At 45.5% G+C, this 15,883-nt stretch overlaps 1 protein-coding gene across 1 annotated transcript in view; it reads right to left on the bottom strand.

Moving 5' to 3' along the window:
- Window positions 1-15,883, bottom strand: part of LOC147666376 (5'-3' DNA helicase ZGRF1-like) — a gene marked incomplete at its 3' end in the record, with an annotated part of 444,183 nt that overhangs the window by 246,801 nt on the left and 181,499 nt on the right. The window contains exon 7 of the mRNA XM_086949098.1: window positions 5,181-5,260. Coding sequence (XP_086805224.1) covers window positions 5,181-5,260 — 80 coding nt within the window. The remainder of the gene's footprint in view (window positions 1-5,180; window positions 5,261-15,883) is intronic.

The raw sequence follows: 15,883 nt of genomic DNA, 5'->3' as shown, positions 1-15,883 counted from the left end.
GCGGTCCGCCTCCTCAGCAAGCTTCCTAGGGTTGGACAGCTTGCTATCGATCAGGTGATGGCGTAACTCAGGAAAACAGTGATCAGACAAGTGCTCCCATGCAATTAAATCAAAGAGACCTTGAAAATCATTCACTTTGCTACCCTTCACCCAACCATCCAGTGCTCTGCAAAAATAAGTCACATACTCCACATACGTATTCCCAGGCCGCTTAGTACATCCCCATAACTTCTGTCTATACATTTCAGGGGTAAGCCCGTACCTGTTCATTAAAGCTTCTTTCATGTGGGAATAGGATCTCTGATTTTCTACGGGCAAATCTAGCAAGGTATCTCGCCCTTCGCTAAGGAACCTTCCCCACAACCCCGCTCCCCAATCCTTGTCAGGGACCCGGTGGGAGGACATGGCTACCTCGTATGCCCTAAACCACTGTCCTATGTCATCCCCCTTAAAGAACTCTTTAACTACGTCCTTCGGGATGTGCACTCTTGACTCTACCTGCACTGGCGATGTGCTGCCACCAGAGGGAGGATGATCCAAGCCTCTCTCTTTCAGGCTTATCTCCCTCATTTTCACTTCGTAATCCATTTGGTGCTTTCGCTCTTCCAGCGCCATTCTTTTTGTTTCAAGCTCCAGTTGGATTTTCAATTCTGCCAGCTTTCTTTCGTGATTCCTTGTTTCTTTCCTGTCTGCCAGCTCCTCTGGCGACAGGCCTTTACCAAAGCTGTGCACACTGTCTTGCCTTTCGAGATCCGCCAGATCCCCAAGTGCATTCTGCTCCTCCGTTGCGACTTGCTCCGCGAGGGCGTCTTGATCCTCCGGGGCCTTTCTGGACTCTATCCAGGCTTTCAGGGCCTTGTAGAGTTCTGGCTTATTCTTGCAACCAGCGTGCGGAACCTTGAGTTTCCTACAAAAAAACTTCAGCTCATCCTTGGTGTATTTATCCAGCTTCGCGGCATCCCACTCGACCTCCAACACCTCCGAGGTCGTGGACTCCGCTCCATCCAGGCTCTTCGTGCCCGGCATGGTTCTCACACTCAGAATCTTCTTTCGGCAAAAAGCAAAGTCTGTGGCTAAGTAACTGGACGGTAATCACTGTGCAATGGTCAGAAGTTAAGGTATAGATACCGCAAGTGTAAATTCGAAAATCCTCTCCGCTGCGTCCAATGTAGGAAGGGGGAGGCTCTAGTTGGCGCAGTGTAACACTAGCGACAAGCAGGGACTCTCTCTTCCTCGTCAGGGCTGAGGGTTACCTTCCAGACAACCTCTGCTTACCCTCTAGGTAGTGTGGCTTAAGCAGTCGTAGGCTAATCTTTGGGGCACATAGGGTTAAACACTTGCAATATTACACCCTCACAACCAACCCACCACACAATGAGACCAAACTGTATTCTGTAAAAATATATATCTTTATATAAGTTTCAAGCAGGCTTATGAATACAGTTATCAAACTTTCAAATAGCGGTTCCAAGTTACTTAGTTCAAGTTGCCACAGTTCTTTCTAGCAATACGAGTTCTTTAGGGCCTTCCGGCCAGTTCAACAAACTTCTTGTAGAGCGGGCGGCTTCCAGGGGAGCTGTCCCACGTCGCGTTGCCTTCCCGGGGTCGCTGTTCGTTGCGGCTCTCAGCCGAGCAGGTCACGGGTCATCCGGGGCAGCGGTGCTCTGTGGCGGCAGGGTCCTTTCCTCGTCGTCCGCTCCGACCCTGGAGGCGGCGGCTGTGTGGTGGCGGCAAGTGGCAGTACGGTCCCCAAGTGCAGGACGTACCCAGCCAAGTGCCGGTGCAGCTGTGCGCTCACAGCTGAGCTGTCGGGCAAGATACCGATCCAGTGGATTCTCGCAGGGCAACTGCCCGTCTTTGCAAGTGGATTGGCTGCTCGTGGCGCAGTCAACTCGAGAGCTCAGACCGGACGGGTCCTCCTTCGCTTTGCTCTCGGGCTCCCGATGCAGTTGCGGTCACGGTGTTCGGGCCAGCGGCGGCTGGACCTCACTTTGCTTTCGCTGTTGCTTGGGGCCCCGGTCACGGTGGTCAGGTGGATGTCGTTGCCTTGGAGGAGATTCCTCCGTCGGTACTGCAGCGGTACGCAGCACACCCAGTCGCTTCCTTCAGAGTGTAGCGCCCACTGGTCCTGGGGCTCTGGTCAGGGGGCAAGTTCAGCAGCAAGCCCTTGGAGATCGTTTCAACAGAGTTTGGCACAAAGTCTTGTCAAGTAAAAGTCTTCTCGCAGCCTTTCCTTTTTCCTCTCCTTCGGCAGCAAGGCACCAGACACAGGCAAGAGACAGCACCCTTCCTTGTCCTTCACGGTCCTTCTCGTCGGGCAGAGTTCCTTCTGTAGCCCAAACTGGATCTAATTTTCAAGGAGCAGGGCTCCTTCTTTTATACGGTATTTCTTTTGTTCTCCCAGGCCAGGGGGGCCTTTGCATAGCCACTTTCAGTTCTTGAGTACCCCGGTGGGTGTACTCCGGCTTCTGCTTTCAGTGTGAGGGGCAGGCGCATCAGACGCCCCACATGAGGTGGAGCCAGCATTGTGCGGACAGGGGCCGCCAGAGTACCTTGTTGATGGGGCTTCGCCCTTCCTGGGCCAGGTGTCGGCTGAGTCATCAGTCGCTCCCCAGGAGGGTGGAGCCAGCATTGTGGTGGCAGAGCACAGCAAGATCCAGAGTCAAGAGCCACTCCTACCTCCCACTAAGGTGTAATCTGCGCATTCACCACCTGTCATCCCCCAGCCCTGTCACTCACACATCCCAGACAGTCAGATACGCATACCAGCAGAGGCGGGCTGAAATGGTTAGGCAAGCAACCGCTAACTTTCTAAAAGTAGCGTTTGCAAACCCAGGATACTAAAATAAACTTGACTACAAGAAATATTTTATCATCCTGAGTTCAGGCATACTAAACACGACGCGCTACCATGCTCCTTGAGCCTGCTGGGATTATAGGGTGTAATAATTCCAGCAGCTCAGTCTGGCCTAATGGAGCAGGTAGCCTTCAATAGTGAAATACGGTTTTGGGTTGTAAGTCACTACTAGGACATGCCACACGCATCAGGGCTTGTCCTACCTTACACCTACAACGCACCCTGCCCGCAGGCCTACCATAGGGGTGACTAATATGTAGTCAAGGGAAGGTTCGGGGGCTGGCAAGTGGGTGCACTTGCCCAGCTAGCGTGACAGTACGAGACCGCACGCGGGTTCTGCGGTCGCAGTTCCCAGACACATCTTTACGGCTGCTTCGGTGGGTGGCGCAACCAGCGCTGCAGGCCCACCAGCAGTATTGGCATCTACAAGCCCCGGCACTCCTAGTGCACTTTACTAGGGACTAACAGTAAATCCAATGAACCAATCATGGATACCAATCGCATGTACAATTTACAGTAGGGAGCACTTGCACTGCGGCACGGGTCAGCCGTGGCGCAGTGCCCTGAGTATCGGAAAACCAGCAAAACATCGGAGGCACATCAGCAAAAAGTGGAAGGGAAACTCACGCCAAGGTGCCAGGTCTAACAGCCCTAATTTGACAGGGTATGCCCAGACGTGGGTCCCTTGCTCACTTTGCCACTGGTTCTAGATAGCCTGGCTGATGAGGGCTGTTAGCCCGAAACCGGTCCCACTATGCTTGTTTCCGGTCCAGGCAAGACATGGCTTGGCAGTTCGGGCTGGACTGTTCCCATGAGGCACAGGATCAAGGCTGATATACATATAGCCATGTCTGAACTGGGGTGGCAGAGTGGGCTAAAGAACGGTGATGGATTTTACCCAGATCTCAGACTGTGGGTTAGTGTCTGAAAAGTTTCAGGGCTCCGTCCATCATCTCCTTGTGTTTGCTTTGTTCGCCCTAATTTGGCAGGGTATGCCCAGACGTGGGTCCCTTGCTCACTCTGCCACTGGTTCAAGATAGCCTGGCTGATGAGGACTGTTAGCCCGAAACCGGTCCCACTATGCTTGTTTCCGGTCCAGACAAGACATGGCTTGGCAGTTCGGGCTGGACTGTTCCCATGAGGCACAGGGTCAAGGCTGATATGCATATAGCTGTGTCTGAACTGGGGTAGCGAAGTGAGCTACAGAATGATGATGGATTCAACCCAGATCTGTGACTGGGGGTGAGTGTCTGAAAACTTTTAGCGCTCCGTCCATTATCTCCTTCTGTGTGCGCAACCTCCTCTGCCATCCTGACAGATGGGGTACCATCCGTCAAATCATAAATCTGGCACAGTGTTTTAGGACTTTGAGGCAGAGCTCACTGGCTTTAATCTAGGCTTCAAGGGACGTTAAGTGTCACTAATTTGAAAGATTGCATTAAAACCATCTCCCAGCAAACCTGCATAGAGATGGGCTTTATCAACACCGGGACCTCACAGTATATTCCCAAAATGTTGCATGGAGATCCCAAATATGCGGGGGAGACTCGAGCTTTGAAGGACTCCGTATGTTATTGGGCATAGGAGAGGATGCTCAGAATTTCTGATGGAAAACTGAACGCATTATCCACTGAAAACTCCAATGTTGGGTTCAAAAGAAAAAAAGAAAAATTGTAGGTATTTATCACTTAATGTAAGCATTAAACTGTGTATCTTGGCATTTCCAATAGTACAGTGGCATTGTAATACAACAATCCTGGATAATAGTTAGATTGCTATTGTCACTCTGAACGGACAATACAAAGCTAATACATACTGTTTTTATACAGGGAGAAAACTATTGACAAATCGGAAAATCATTGAGAAGAGAATATAAAATACTGCAGATTTAAATCAACTCACAAAACCCAATTATTCTTCTGTGAATGGTGTTGGACTCCCCACTACTCATTAGGTCGAAGAGTTGTTTATCTTCTTTCATCACGTGTAGCTACTTTCTGACTCCCAAAAACTATGATAAGAGATTACTTTAGAGAAAGTCTTGCACTGGGAGTAATGGAGTCTCCATAGGGTAACTTCTGAATAGACTAGTCAGTGGTTAACAACAATATACAAAGTCGAAGATCAAATGCAACTGTATCATCTATCCATAACGGATCAGCCTTGGTCACCATGTGAGTTGAAATCTTACAATTTCCAATGCAAGTGGCAATACGAGTATACATTAGAATAGATAAAAGTGCTAAAACAATTTTGATGGAAGCAGAGCCAACCCATGCTAGCAAAACATGATTAATCGCAAATTATAGAGGTACAAGCTTACCTCATGCGGAGACATGATATGTAAACAAGGTGATGCTTGCAAGTCTTCTGGGCAGCTCACTGTATTAGTTGGGCTTTCACCTAAATGGAGAAATATAATTTTTGAATAGGAGGCTTTAAACTGACATTCATTTTCAGAATAACTATGCTATGACATCTGTAGAAGTAGTTATGCACACTTCTTACTCTAAGCCAACAACTGTTGACCATGTTTTTATGTTACACTTTTTCTAAATATTCTAGTTACTAGAAAACCAGTGGAGTTCAGTGCAAATGGGGTATACACTATCTTGTGATAAGGTTAATTTGAGGGGACAAATTTCAGTCACCTAACCATATTATCATTCTCTATGGTTAAAAGGCAAGGAATGTAAGCAGCAACTACTGTTACCACACTGGAATATCTTATGCTCCCTTTGCAAGAATGTGGCAGAGGGCGAATAATAGTGCATTAGCCTTAAACATCATAAGCAGAAATTGGCTCAGCCATTTAGCATGAATGCAGTGCCTCCAATAACCTCGCTTTTTAAGTTAAGTGAAAGTGAGAAGCAGGCATATGAAGCAGACAGACGGCTGGCCTGCTTGCATTAAAGAAGAGGAGTCTACTGGATAATTGTCCAGAGTTAACAATGCTTCCCCTCATCATCTTCCTTCAGCCCAGCTCTAAAAGTTTGGAGGGGGAGCTGATAATAGTTAACACCATCGGTAGAGGACAACCCATTACCGTCCAGAACACACAGCATATAGCACCATGGCCTAAGTGTTTACCTGCATTCTAACCTTTACTGTACTGCACAACAGTGTGAGGTAAAGACATGAAGCAGCCCATTGGTAAAAGGAAGTGATGCTAGTAGATGAGTGCTAATGGCTCTTGACTGTTCTTCCATCTAATTGTGCATTATTGGGCCAAGCACATAATAATGAGGTGACTAAATAACAGCTATTAGCAAGGAACAATAACTCCTAGCTGCATTCCGTATGATGAGTTATGTTCTGGTTTCAGAGTCTTTTGAAATGAGTGCATTTGCCCCATAAAGGCAAACGGCCTTATATAAGGAAAACGAAGCAGTAGAAGGAAGTAGGCATGGCCAGCAAAATACCAGCTCGCAGGTAAAATATGAGAGGGCTCCTCAGCCCCATCCGCAATCCTATGAGAAGCCAACAAATGATGGCCTCATCTGCTTACTTCAAAATTGGAAGAGGTTAAGCAGGCTTATCGACAACTTATGGTAGCTTTATATGTGCAGAGAAGTCCAAGCAAACATATAAACAAGATCTTACAGCAGACTTTTATCCAGAAGAGCCTACAGCAGAAACACCTGTGTGATGATGGATGAACGTTCTTCTGCACTGGACCCAACCACAACTTTTCTAATAGCAATGCTTAAGGACTCTCGGTCAGCACTAGAACTACAACAGACCGTTTCCCACAGTAGAAACATCTCATTACTTTAGATCTTTGGTAAGTCATAAAAAGATCTAAATTTAGGGAGGATGGAGCTGATACCATCACAATCAATATGGCAACATGTGGTCTACCGTTAGGATGCATCTGCAGAATTGCTCCTGAAAAGTGGATCTTGAAGAGTCCATACCCAAAGCTCTGTCAAAATGATTCTCCATTTGGAATAAGAAGTGTTCTGGCACGTATACTGAAACCAGGTGCACCCCTGATGGATATGATCGCTTGCTCTTTGAATTTCCAAAATACAGCAGCAATACTTCAGCACACACACAAAAGCAAAGCAGCCCTGTGGGAGAGTGGTATGAGGTTTCTGGAGCACACACAATGTGCACAATTGTAGAGGAAAGTGTACAAGTCAGTGAAATGCAGACTACTTTTACTGTTAACAAGGGGAAACTGAGAAGTATCAAAGAATGGATATTTGCACCTCAAGTCCTCTGCTTGGTTGTTACATTGTTAATCACTTGTTCTAACTTACAGGTGCGAGGGATGACATTGCGGATGTTCATTAAATAGAACACGTCCATACGGTGCCATGCTGATGATGGTGGGGTTTAGGGATGTAAGTAACTACCGTGGTCATATGAAACCAGGCTGGAGAAGACCAATAGCAACCCCCTGTGACTAGGTGATGCCAGCATTTGACACTCTCCTTCAGTGGTTACAGCCTGCAGTTGTCATGACATAGGTAGTTGCTGCTTGCACTGGAGTAGAAATGCGTGCTTTGGCCTTTACTTCTGTGATTGGTACTGTTCTCTGAAATACAGAGCTAGTGGTTCACATGGGGAGGGACAGTATGTTTCCTATCCATGATGAGGATCCTTACTACATACATGACCAATGCATGGCGGGATATGTGAAGCTTTTGAAAGGAATGGAATGGACTCAATAGTGATGCAAAGAGGCACAGGCTACTTTTATTTTTTTTAAGATGTGGGAATTGGGACTACTTTTCTATAGGAAACACAGTTGAGCGTTGAATATCCTGGAGCATAACAAACTACTAAAAAAGCGGAGGGAGGGCTTGTGTTCTTTCTCATACTCTAAATTCTCCAGAGGAGGGAGGGAGGGAGGGAGGGATGGATGGATGGATGGATGGGCCCTGGTCAAAGTCTCAACTGTTGTGAAAAAGCAGCAGGGGTGTTATATACTGATATGTAGGACCTTTGACGGGCAGGATTTATGCCTCCTAAATATATGTCAATCACATTAATGATGTGCCCTTCTTCCTAAGGTCACTGGAGGTCATGTCGCAATTGCTGGACATTCGATGAGTTGGGCTGGATAATATAGTAGTGCAATTATCAGGTGTGTTAGATAGGTCACTAATTATGCTAGGCCCTGCATAGAGACTTATTCATCAAATTACCACATTTTTTCATTGTCTTGGTCCTGATGGTGTATGGAGGGAGCAATACATAAAGGTGAAAGACGAAATGCTGAATATTGCCGTACATTCACCCCCAGTATAGAGATCTGGGCCTAAATCCATCATTTTTTGCTCAGCATGCCATTCCACTTTGAACCCAGCTTTATATGAAAATCAATCTTGAACCTGCTTCCCATGGGAACAGCCCAACCTAAACCGCCATGCCAAGTGCTCCCTGCACCAGAAACAAGCATCCTCAAACTGATTTCGGGGTATTACGCCCCATAAGCTAGGCTAGCTCGAAACCAGTAGCATAATGAGCACGACAGATTTAACCCAGATCTGTGACTGGGCGTGAATGTTTGACAATGTTCAGCATTCCATCTATCATCTTTTTGTGTTGCTAATGTTGCCTTAAGTGGGAAGGGTAAGCCCAGACGTGGGTCCTTAGCTCGCTTTGCTACTAGATTCAAGCTAGCCTGGCTGATGAGAGGTGATACCCCAAAATCGGTCCCAGGATGCTTTTTTTCCGGTCCAGGAAGGACCTGGCCTGGAAGGTCGGGCTGGACTGATCCCATGGGGAGCAGGGTCAAGGCTGATTTGCATATGGCTGGGTCCAAACTGGGATCAAATGCCTTTTCTGCATCAACTAGGATAATTGCCATAGACAACTTCCTTACCTCAGCTATATCAAATAGCGTAATTACCCACCTAATGCGATCCATCTTACTACAACGTGGAACAAAGCCATGCTGCCACAGGAGATTAATTTGGCAATGACCGCACTCAAACACATCGCAAGAATCTTGGAATACATTTTAGCATCACTATCAATAAGCTAGATCAGTCAGTATGAGATAGAATTCAATGAATGGTACCCTTTTTTCAGAAAAATATAATATCAGTGGCTGTCCAAGAGGCTGGGGGAGGAAGTCCCCATTATGCATCTAAAAAGGTTACATCCAAAAGAAATCCCGCCGGCGAATATACCCTATACACCCAGGGTACCTCCATGTTCCCCAGATAAAGAGAGACTTGCGGGCAACTACAAAGCATTATTTTGCAGAAAGTGCGGAGTCGGTCTCTTCACCCTCAATTGTGTGAGAAGCATATAAGACAGTCTTAAGGGGGCAAGCAATAGCTTCTATAGCGGGACATAGGCGAGATAAGGAGAAAGAACTTAGAATTGGAATTAGCACTGCAGACAGCGGACACAGAACACGCAGCAAACCCCACACCAGACACGGCGCATACCTTGCATCTTAGACAGCAGCAACACAGAACATACCTACAGGAAAAGACGACAGCTCACATAGCAACAACAAACACAAAGTGTAGAAGACAAAGCAGGCAAACTACTGGCATGGCTAGACAAGCGAGAGACAGGCAGCAGAGGAATACAAGAGATTAGGCAAACAGGGGGACATCTCACGACAGACCCGGAGGGAATAGAAACCACACTGGCACAGTACTTTCGAGCAGTTTAAACACCAACATCGGGGATAACAGAGGTAGAAGTAACAGAGTATGTGAGTAATATAGAGATGCCAACACTGACACAGGAGGCTTCCCAAGAATTGGAAACAAGCCTTACGGTCGAGGAATTGCAATTAGCAATCAGATCGATTCAGTCCGGAAAAGCGTTGGGACCCAACATAATCCCGATTGAATGGTATAAACAGATGGCGGAAACCGTGAGCCAGCCACTGCCGGCGATGTATACAGAAAGCCTGGAGAAGGGCTAACTGCCGCCAGACCAGCGAGTAGCCACGATTGTAGTGATCCCTAAACCGGGCAAACCCCTGTCTGAGTGTACCTCCTACCGCCCTATATCCCTATTAAATGCAGAAGCGAAGATTCTAGCAAAATTGTTGGCCACCAGGTTGATAAATTACCTACCTCACTTAATACACCCAGACCAATCAGGCTTCATGCCTAATAGGAACACAGCACTGAATCTTCGGCGCCTCCATGGAGTGCTGGCGAAGGCTCCGTTACTGTCAGACCTGGCGATGATACTATCACTAGACGCGAAGATGGCCTTCGATATGGTAGAATGGAAATATCTTTTTGTGATCCTTCCGCGCCTATGGTTTGGTCCCAGAATCTGCGCGTGGATAAGGCTACTGTACACGAAGACCTTGGCTCGGGTGCTGGCTAATGGTCACACGTCAGATGAGATACCATTGGCAAGGGGGACGCGGCAGGGTTGCCCCTTGTTGCCGCTCCTATTCGCGCTGGTCATAGAACCCCTGGCAGCATTTATCAGAGGGACCCCCTTGCTGAAGGGAATACAGTGGAGAGACGGCTGGGAGGAGCGTGTCTCCCTCTATGCCGATGACATATTGGTGTACTTAACAGACCCAGACCGCTCAATACCAGAGCTCCTCCGCATAAGCGATATCTTTGGAAAAATGTCAGGGTACCTGATAAACTGGTCTAAATCGGTCCTGTATGTACTACAGGGAGGGTTGCCATGCCTGTCGTCCGATTGTCCGCTCGTAATAACGAAAGACTCCTTTAAATACCTAGGCATACACATTACGAAAGATCCAATAGACTTTCTCGCCAAAAACCTGGCGCCACCCCTGGAAAGGTTGAAAAGGGATGTGATTCACTGGGCGTCCTTGACCCTTACCTTACTGGGTAAAGCGGCACTATACAAAATGATGGCCCTGCCGTGATTTCTTTATGCCCTTGACAACACACCATTTCCTGTCCCACCCTGATATTTTAAACAAATAAATGCACAGGTGTCCACATCACTCTGGGCCACAGCCCTGCACGTATCGCACGAGCAAAATTGCGCAAGAGTTGGTATGAGGGCGAAATAGCACTCCCTGACATACAATTATACTATTGGGCTGCACACCTGAAAGTCATTAACCAATGGATCCACGCTACACAAGACAATCCGGCATATAGAGCGGACAGAGATCAACTGGGCACTAACAACATGCTTGCAGCCCTCTACAACAAAGGGCTGGCACAGAAACTGAACGGCCCTACTTTACACACAATGTTGCACTTTGGCACGCAGCACAAGCCAAGCTGGGATGGGGAGGGGCCATCACTAGACTTACTCCGCTCTGGGACACTAGAAAATTGGGACACTTGAGACAAAGCAAGGGATTTGACAGGTGGGACAACATAGGCATCTCCACGGTAGGGGACCTATGGGAGGGGGGACGGTGATACCATTCCCCCAACTTCAGATACAATATGAGTTGGGCCCAACCGAGTCATACAGGTACACTCAAATAAGACACGCATTGCTGGCAGCGATACCGCCAGACACAACAGTCCCAGAATCAGCCCCGTTGGAGGACAGACTGCTCACGGAATACATGCAAAAACGTGCCACGTCCTTCACGTACAGAAAGCTCATTAACAACATGCCAGAACCAACAATAGGTCTGTGGGGTAAATGGGTGTTGGACGTGGGAGATATGGATGATTCAGAATGGCAGGAAGCCCTGGATTCTCCTAGAGAGGTTGGAATCTCTGCAAGGTTCCGATTGATACAACTTAAGATTCTGCACCGAGTGTATTACACTAGAACCATGTTACATAAAATACACAGAGCGCAACATCCATACTGCCTTAGAGGGTGTGGAGAGGTAGGGTCATTCATTCACACAATGTGGGAATGTGCAGCAATAATGGAATACTGGCGACAGGTGCTGCGTACAATTTCACAGGCGATAGGGGTGTCGCTCCTCCCTGACCCACGCAGATGCTAGCTCAATATATGAGAGCCAAACGACCTTACGAGATACGGTCAAATATGGGTCACGCTGGGACTCATGGTAGCGAAACGCAATATTGCGCAGAAATGGGGGGCAGTGGATACCCCGGCCCTAGCGACCTGGTGCAGGGACATGGATGTGATTATGGTCACGGAACGAATAGTATATGCTAGTCGAAAGAGCCCCAGAAAATGGACAAAAATATGAACAGCCTGGAATGCATATAGGGGGTATATTTGTGACCCATTACCAGAATCGGAGGATGAGAGAGAGGATGAAGAATGAGGACGGGTTGGTGGGTGGGACGGGAAAGGTACTGACATGGGAGAAACTGCATAAAAGTGGAACAATAACTACTTCATTACGCTACGATATTCAAATGTATACCGTCTAATTGCATTATGTGATTCTTTGTACACTATCATTATTGCCTCTGTGATGTATAAAACAATAAAAACAGTTAAAAAAAATCATTAAAAAGTTACATGCTGGACTACTGGGGAGATGGAGGGGGCAGAGCTGCTGTACAAAACTCACAAAGGCAGTAGCTAGGCACCTCGCAACATGTCATAGCAGTTTCAGCTTATTCCACTTCCGACAAGTTTGTCACCCAACCTTACATCCCAGCACTTTCTTATTTTTCCCTTTTGGTCCCTCTTTAGCCTGAACCTCTTCTCCATTCTTCCCTTTTTTACTTCACCTCCCTCCTAGGCACCTTATCAAAGCGTTCTTCTCACCTGCATTCATTACTCTTCTGAAGGAAATGATGCAAGGGTTGTGGGGAAACATAAGATAAAGAAAAAGACAAGACTCCTCTTGGCAAGGCAAAATCTGGTTTATTGTTGTGGCAGGGAGAGCAGCTATCTCTAAATAGGTAAACAGCTGGTCTCAATTTGCTGCTTCACAGGCAGCCACTTACAAAGCAACATGAACAATATGTCTTACAAAAGGTCAAATAATAGGCTACTCAGCAGTTACATATGTTTCAGAAAACATCACATCAATTGTGTCCCTAAACTTTTAACCTATTTCCTACACATTCTTTATTGTATTTCTAACAATGCTTAACAAACCATTTAAATACTTCTTTTGTATATGTATATGTGCGCTTTATTGCTTTGCTCCAAAGTGATCTTATCAGATTATGTGTATTTTTGGCTAATTCAGTCTTCTGCTCCTATTCTTCAATCACGTTCTTAATTACTAGGACAACAGAATATGTACTTGTGTGCAGAGTCCATAAATCCCTTCAGGCTTACAAACATGGGTTTTCCTTTAACTAAGAATCTACCCAACACAAGCGCCCTGCGTATTTCACCTCAGTGGTACTGGCTCCGCTCCTTCATGTCTTTGTGCCTGAGCCGGTCTCCTGATAGGACTGAAGCAAGTCATGACACTTCCAGGTAAACGAGAGGTAAGCTGATGACCCACGTTTTCTTGCCCTGTATTCTTATACTTGTTTGTTCACCAGATTATGCCAGTTTTCGCTTGCCTCTGTGTTTAGTCAATATTATCGAGAGATGGTTCTGAGAGGATCCCAAGCTAATGTTGGCACCATTCTGAGATAATACCTTTTATGTCTTACCCCACTCTCATTTGACCCAGTGTTCCTAAATGATGTATTATCGTTGGTGGCGTCTCTAGAAGGGTGTACAGATATATATATAATATAATATAGATAGATATACTTGTGTAAAATGTTTAAATCTGACTGTATAAGTATGTATAACTATATTTATATTCACTGAAAACACCATAGGTTTCACACATGTTATAGTTAGCTGGAGATTTCACTCATACAAAACCATTGAAATTTCCCCGTTCTAGTTAGTTCAGCTAACTATAACTCCCGCGCCCACAATGCACCGCTGATGACGTCACATACTACATCACTCATGACATGGTCAGTGACATCACTCATGACATCACTCATGACATCACTGATGACATCATCCAGTGAATGTGTGTTTTTCTGAAATGTAAATAGGTTTTATATATGTATATGTCAAGGTCGATGGAAGAATAAATGGGTAAATAAATGTCTAAATGTTTTTTTTGTAAAATTGATTGTATAACTGACTTATTAAGTATATCTTAGTGAATACATGTATTAGCGAGTAATGTTTAAATATGTAAATATCTGTATCAGTGTCTCACTTTGTGTATAAGTGGCTGCATGGGTTAATATGTACCTACATGAGTGTTTGTATGGGTTATTAGTTGTTTTTTTGAGTATCAGAATGAGTGTCTGTATGGTTTGGTGGGGGGTATTACTTAGCACACAGATGCATGAATGACTGACTCACTGTTTGTATGCGTTTTGAAGGCAGCATGTGTGCAGGACTGTATGGGTGGATGATTGTGTGTATGGGTGTCTTAGTGAGTGAATGACTGCCTCAATAGTGTCTTTATGAGTAAGTACATATGTTTTAAACTAGTATATGTGAGTATTGATGTATGTAAGTAAGGATATATGACAGATGGAAGAGTTCCTGTATAAATAAGTATGTGTTTCTATAACTGATTGTTTAAGAGAGTAAGTATGTGTACGTTTCTGTAGAAATAAGTGTAGTGGTGTGTGTAGAGCTGTATATGCAAGTAAATGGATGTTTGATAGTTATTCACACAAATACTCACACATGCAAATAAACTATGTATAAGTGTAGGTGTGTAACTGGATGTATAGGTTTATGAGTACATATGATGAGTGAGTACATGTATGAGTGACTATATAGAACTATTGGTGAATGAGTGGATGGGTATGTAGATTTTGGAATGACTGAATAGGTTGTTCTAACTGGTATTGGTATCTCCATTTTTTAGAAAATTTTAGGTTCTATTTTTGAATGTGTGTATCAAAGGTTATATTAGGGTGAGAGGAGGTCTACCACTCTTTCACAAGGATGAGGTCATCAGTGATGTCATCAGTGATGGACAGCAAAAGGAGGCTGGGCTGTTCCTAAAAGAGGAAGAAAGGGACGGTCACTAAGGCGAAAGGGGTAGTGCTCAATCGAGAGCTAACCCTGGGTATCCATTATGTTGAATATATTGGCCTCACACACCCTGAAGAAAGAACTACATTTCTATAATAGTGTGTAAAAGTTTGTCAGAATGAATGAGTAGTGTATAAATGAATGAATGAATTAGTAGTGTATGGTGAATGTGAAAGTGCAAAACTATAAGGGACTGCTACAGCATAAATGTATAAGATATTTACCTATAGTGTACTGTAGTACCTCCGAAGCACTTCAATGTAACCTATCCAAATAAATAAGTTACAAGTCTATGCTTCAATTTGCACTGCTAGTGAAACTGCCTGGGTGAATTTGTATGAGTTAGGAGCGGATTTACAACCCCTTGTGGCTCTTTTACACATCTTTTCCATCACTTTTGTGATGCAGCGGTGGTGCAAAAGATGTGCCATGGTGTCTGATATTTACAATGTGATGCATATGGAAGGTGCATCACATTCTATAGCCCTGCGCCAGAAAGAGGCTTTCCTGAGCATAGAGGGGGGGGGGGGGGGAGTGGAGGTGTTCTGCATTAGAAACGCCTCCTAAAAGTGACTGAGTGAAATCTATAAGATTTCATTCAGTCACTTTTAGGCCTATGCTACGACAAAACCCTGCACCTGCTTGAAACAGGTGTAAGGATTGACACAGCTTTGTGAGCATAGAACACCAAGAGCATTGCTGGAGCTGCATTGCTCTTGGAACGCAAGCCAAGCAATGTACAACCTTCACAACACAAATACATAACATACCTGTGCCGTTTTTGCTCTATAATACACCACATTGTAAATACGGTGCATCCATTGTGGGGATATCACAGTGTACAATAACTGGCATATCTCTGGCGATGTTCCACTTATTGTACATCTGCTGATTACTCTTTGAATGTAGTGAATGGATTACTACACGCTGATCAATGAGTCACTACAAAACTATAACAGGAATGACAGAGTGCTTGGTGGAAGTGTAAAGATAAAGACTGAGGAATTCAAAATATGAAAGGTACATTTGCAGGTGCATAGAACAGTACATGCAAATAGAAGTTTGAAGCAGTCCATAAACTAAGGCCTACTTTGCTCCATAATTACTTGGTACTGACCGCATGGTTAC

This window comes from Lissotriton vulgaris, unplaced genomic scaffold (genome assembly GCF_964263255.1).
Source record: "Lissotriton vulgaris unplaced genomic scaffold, aLisVul1.2 SCAFFOLD_871, whole genome shotgun sequence".
Taxonomy (NCBI): Eukaryota; Metazoa; Chordata; class Amphibia; order Caudata; family Salamandridae; genus Lissotriton; species Lissotriton vulgaris.
This window is presented reverse-complemented; position numbering and strand designations above follow the sequence as displayed.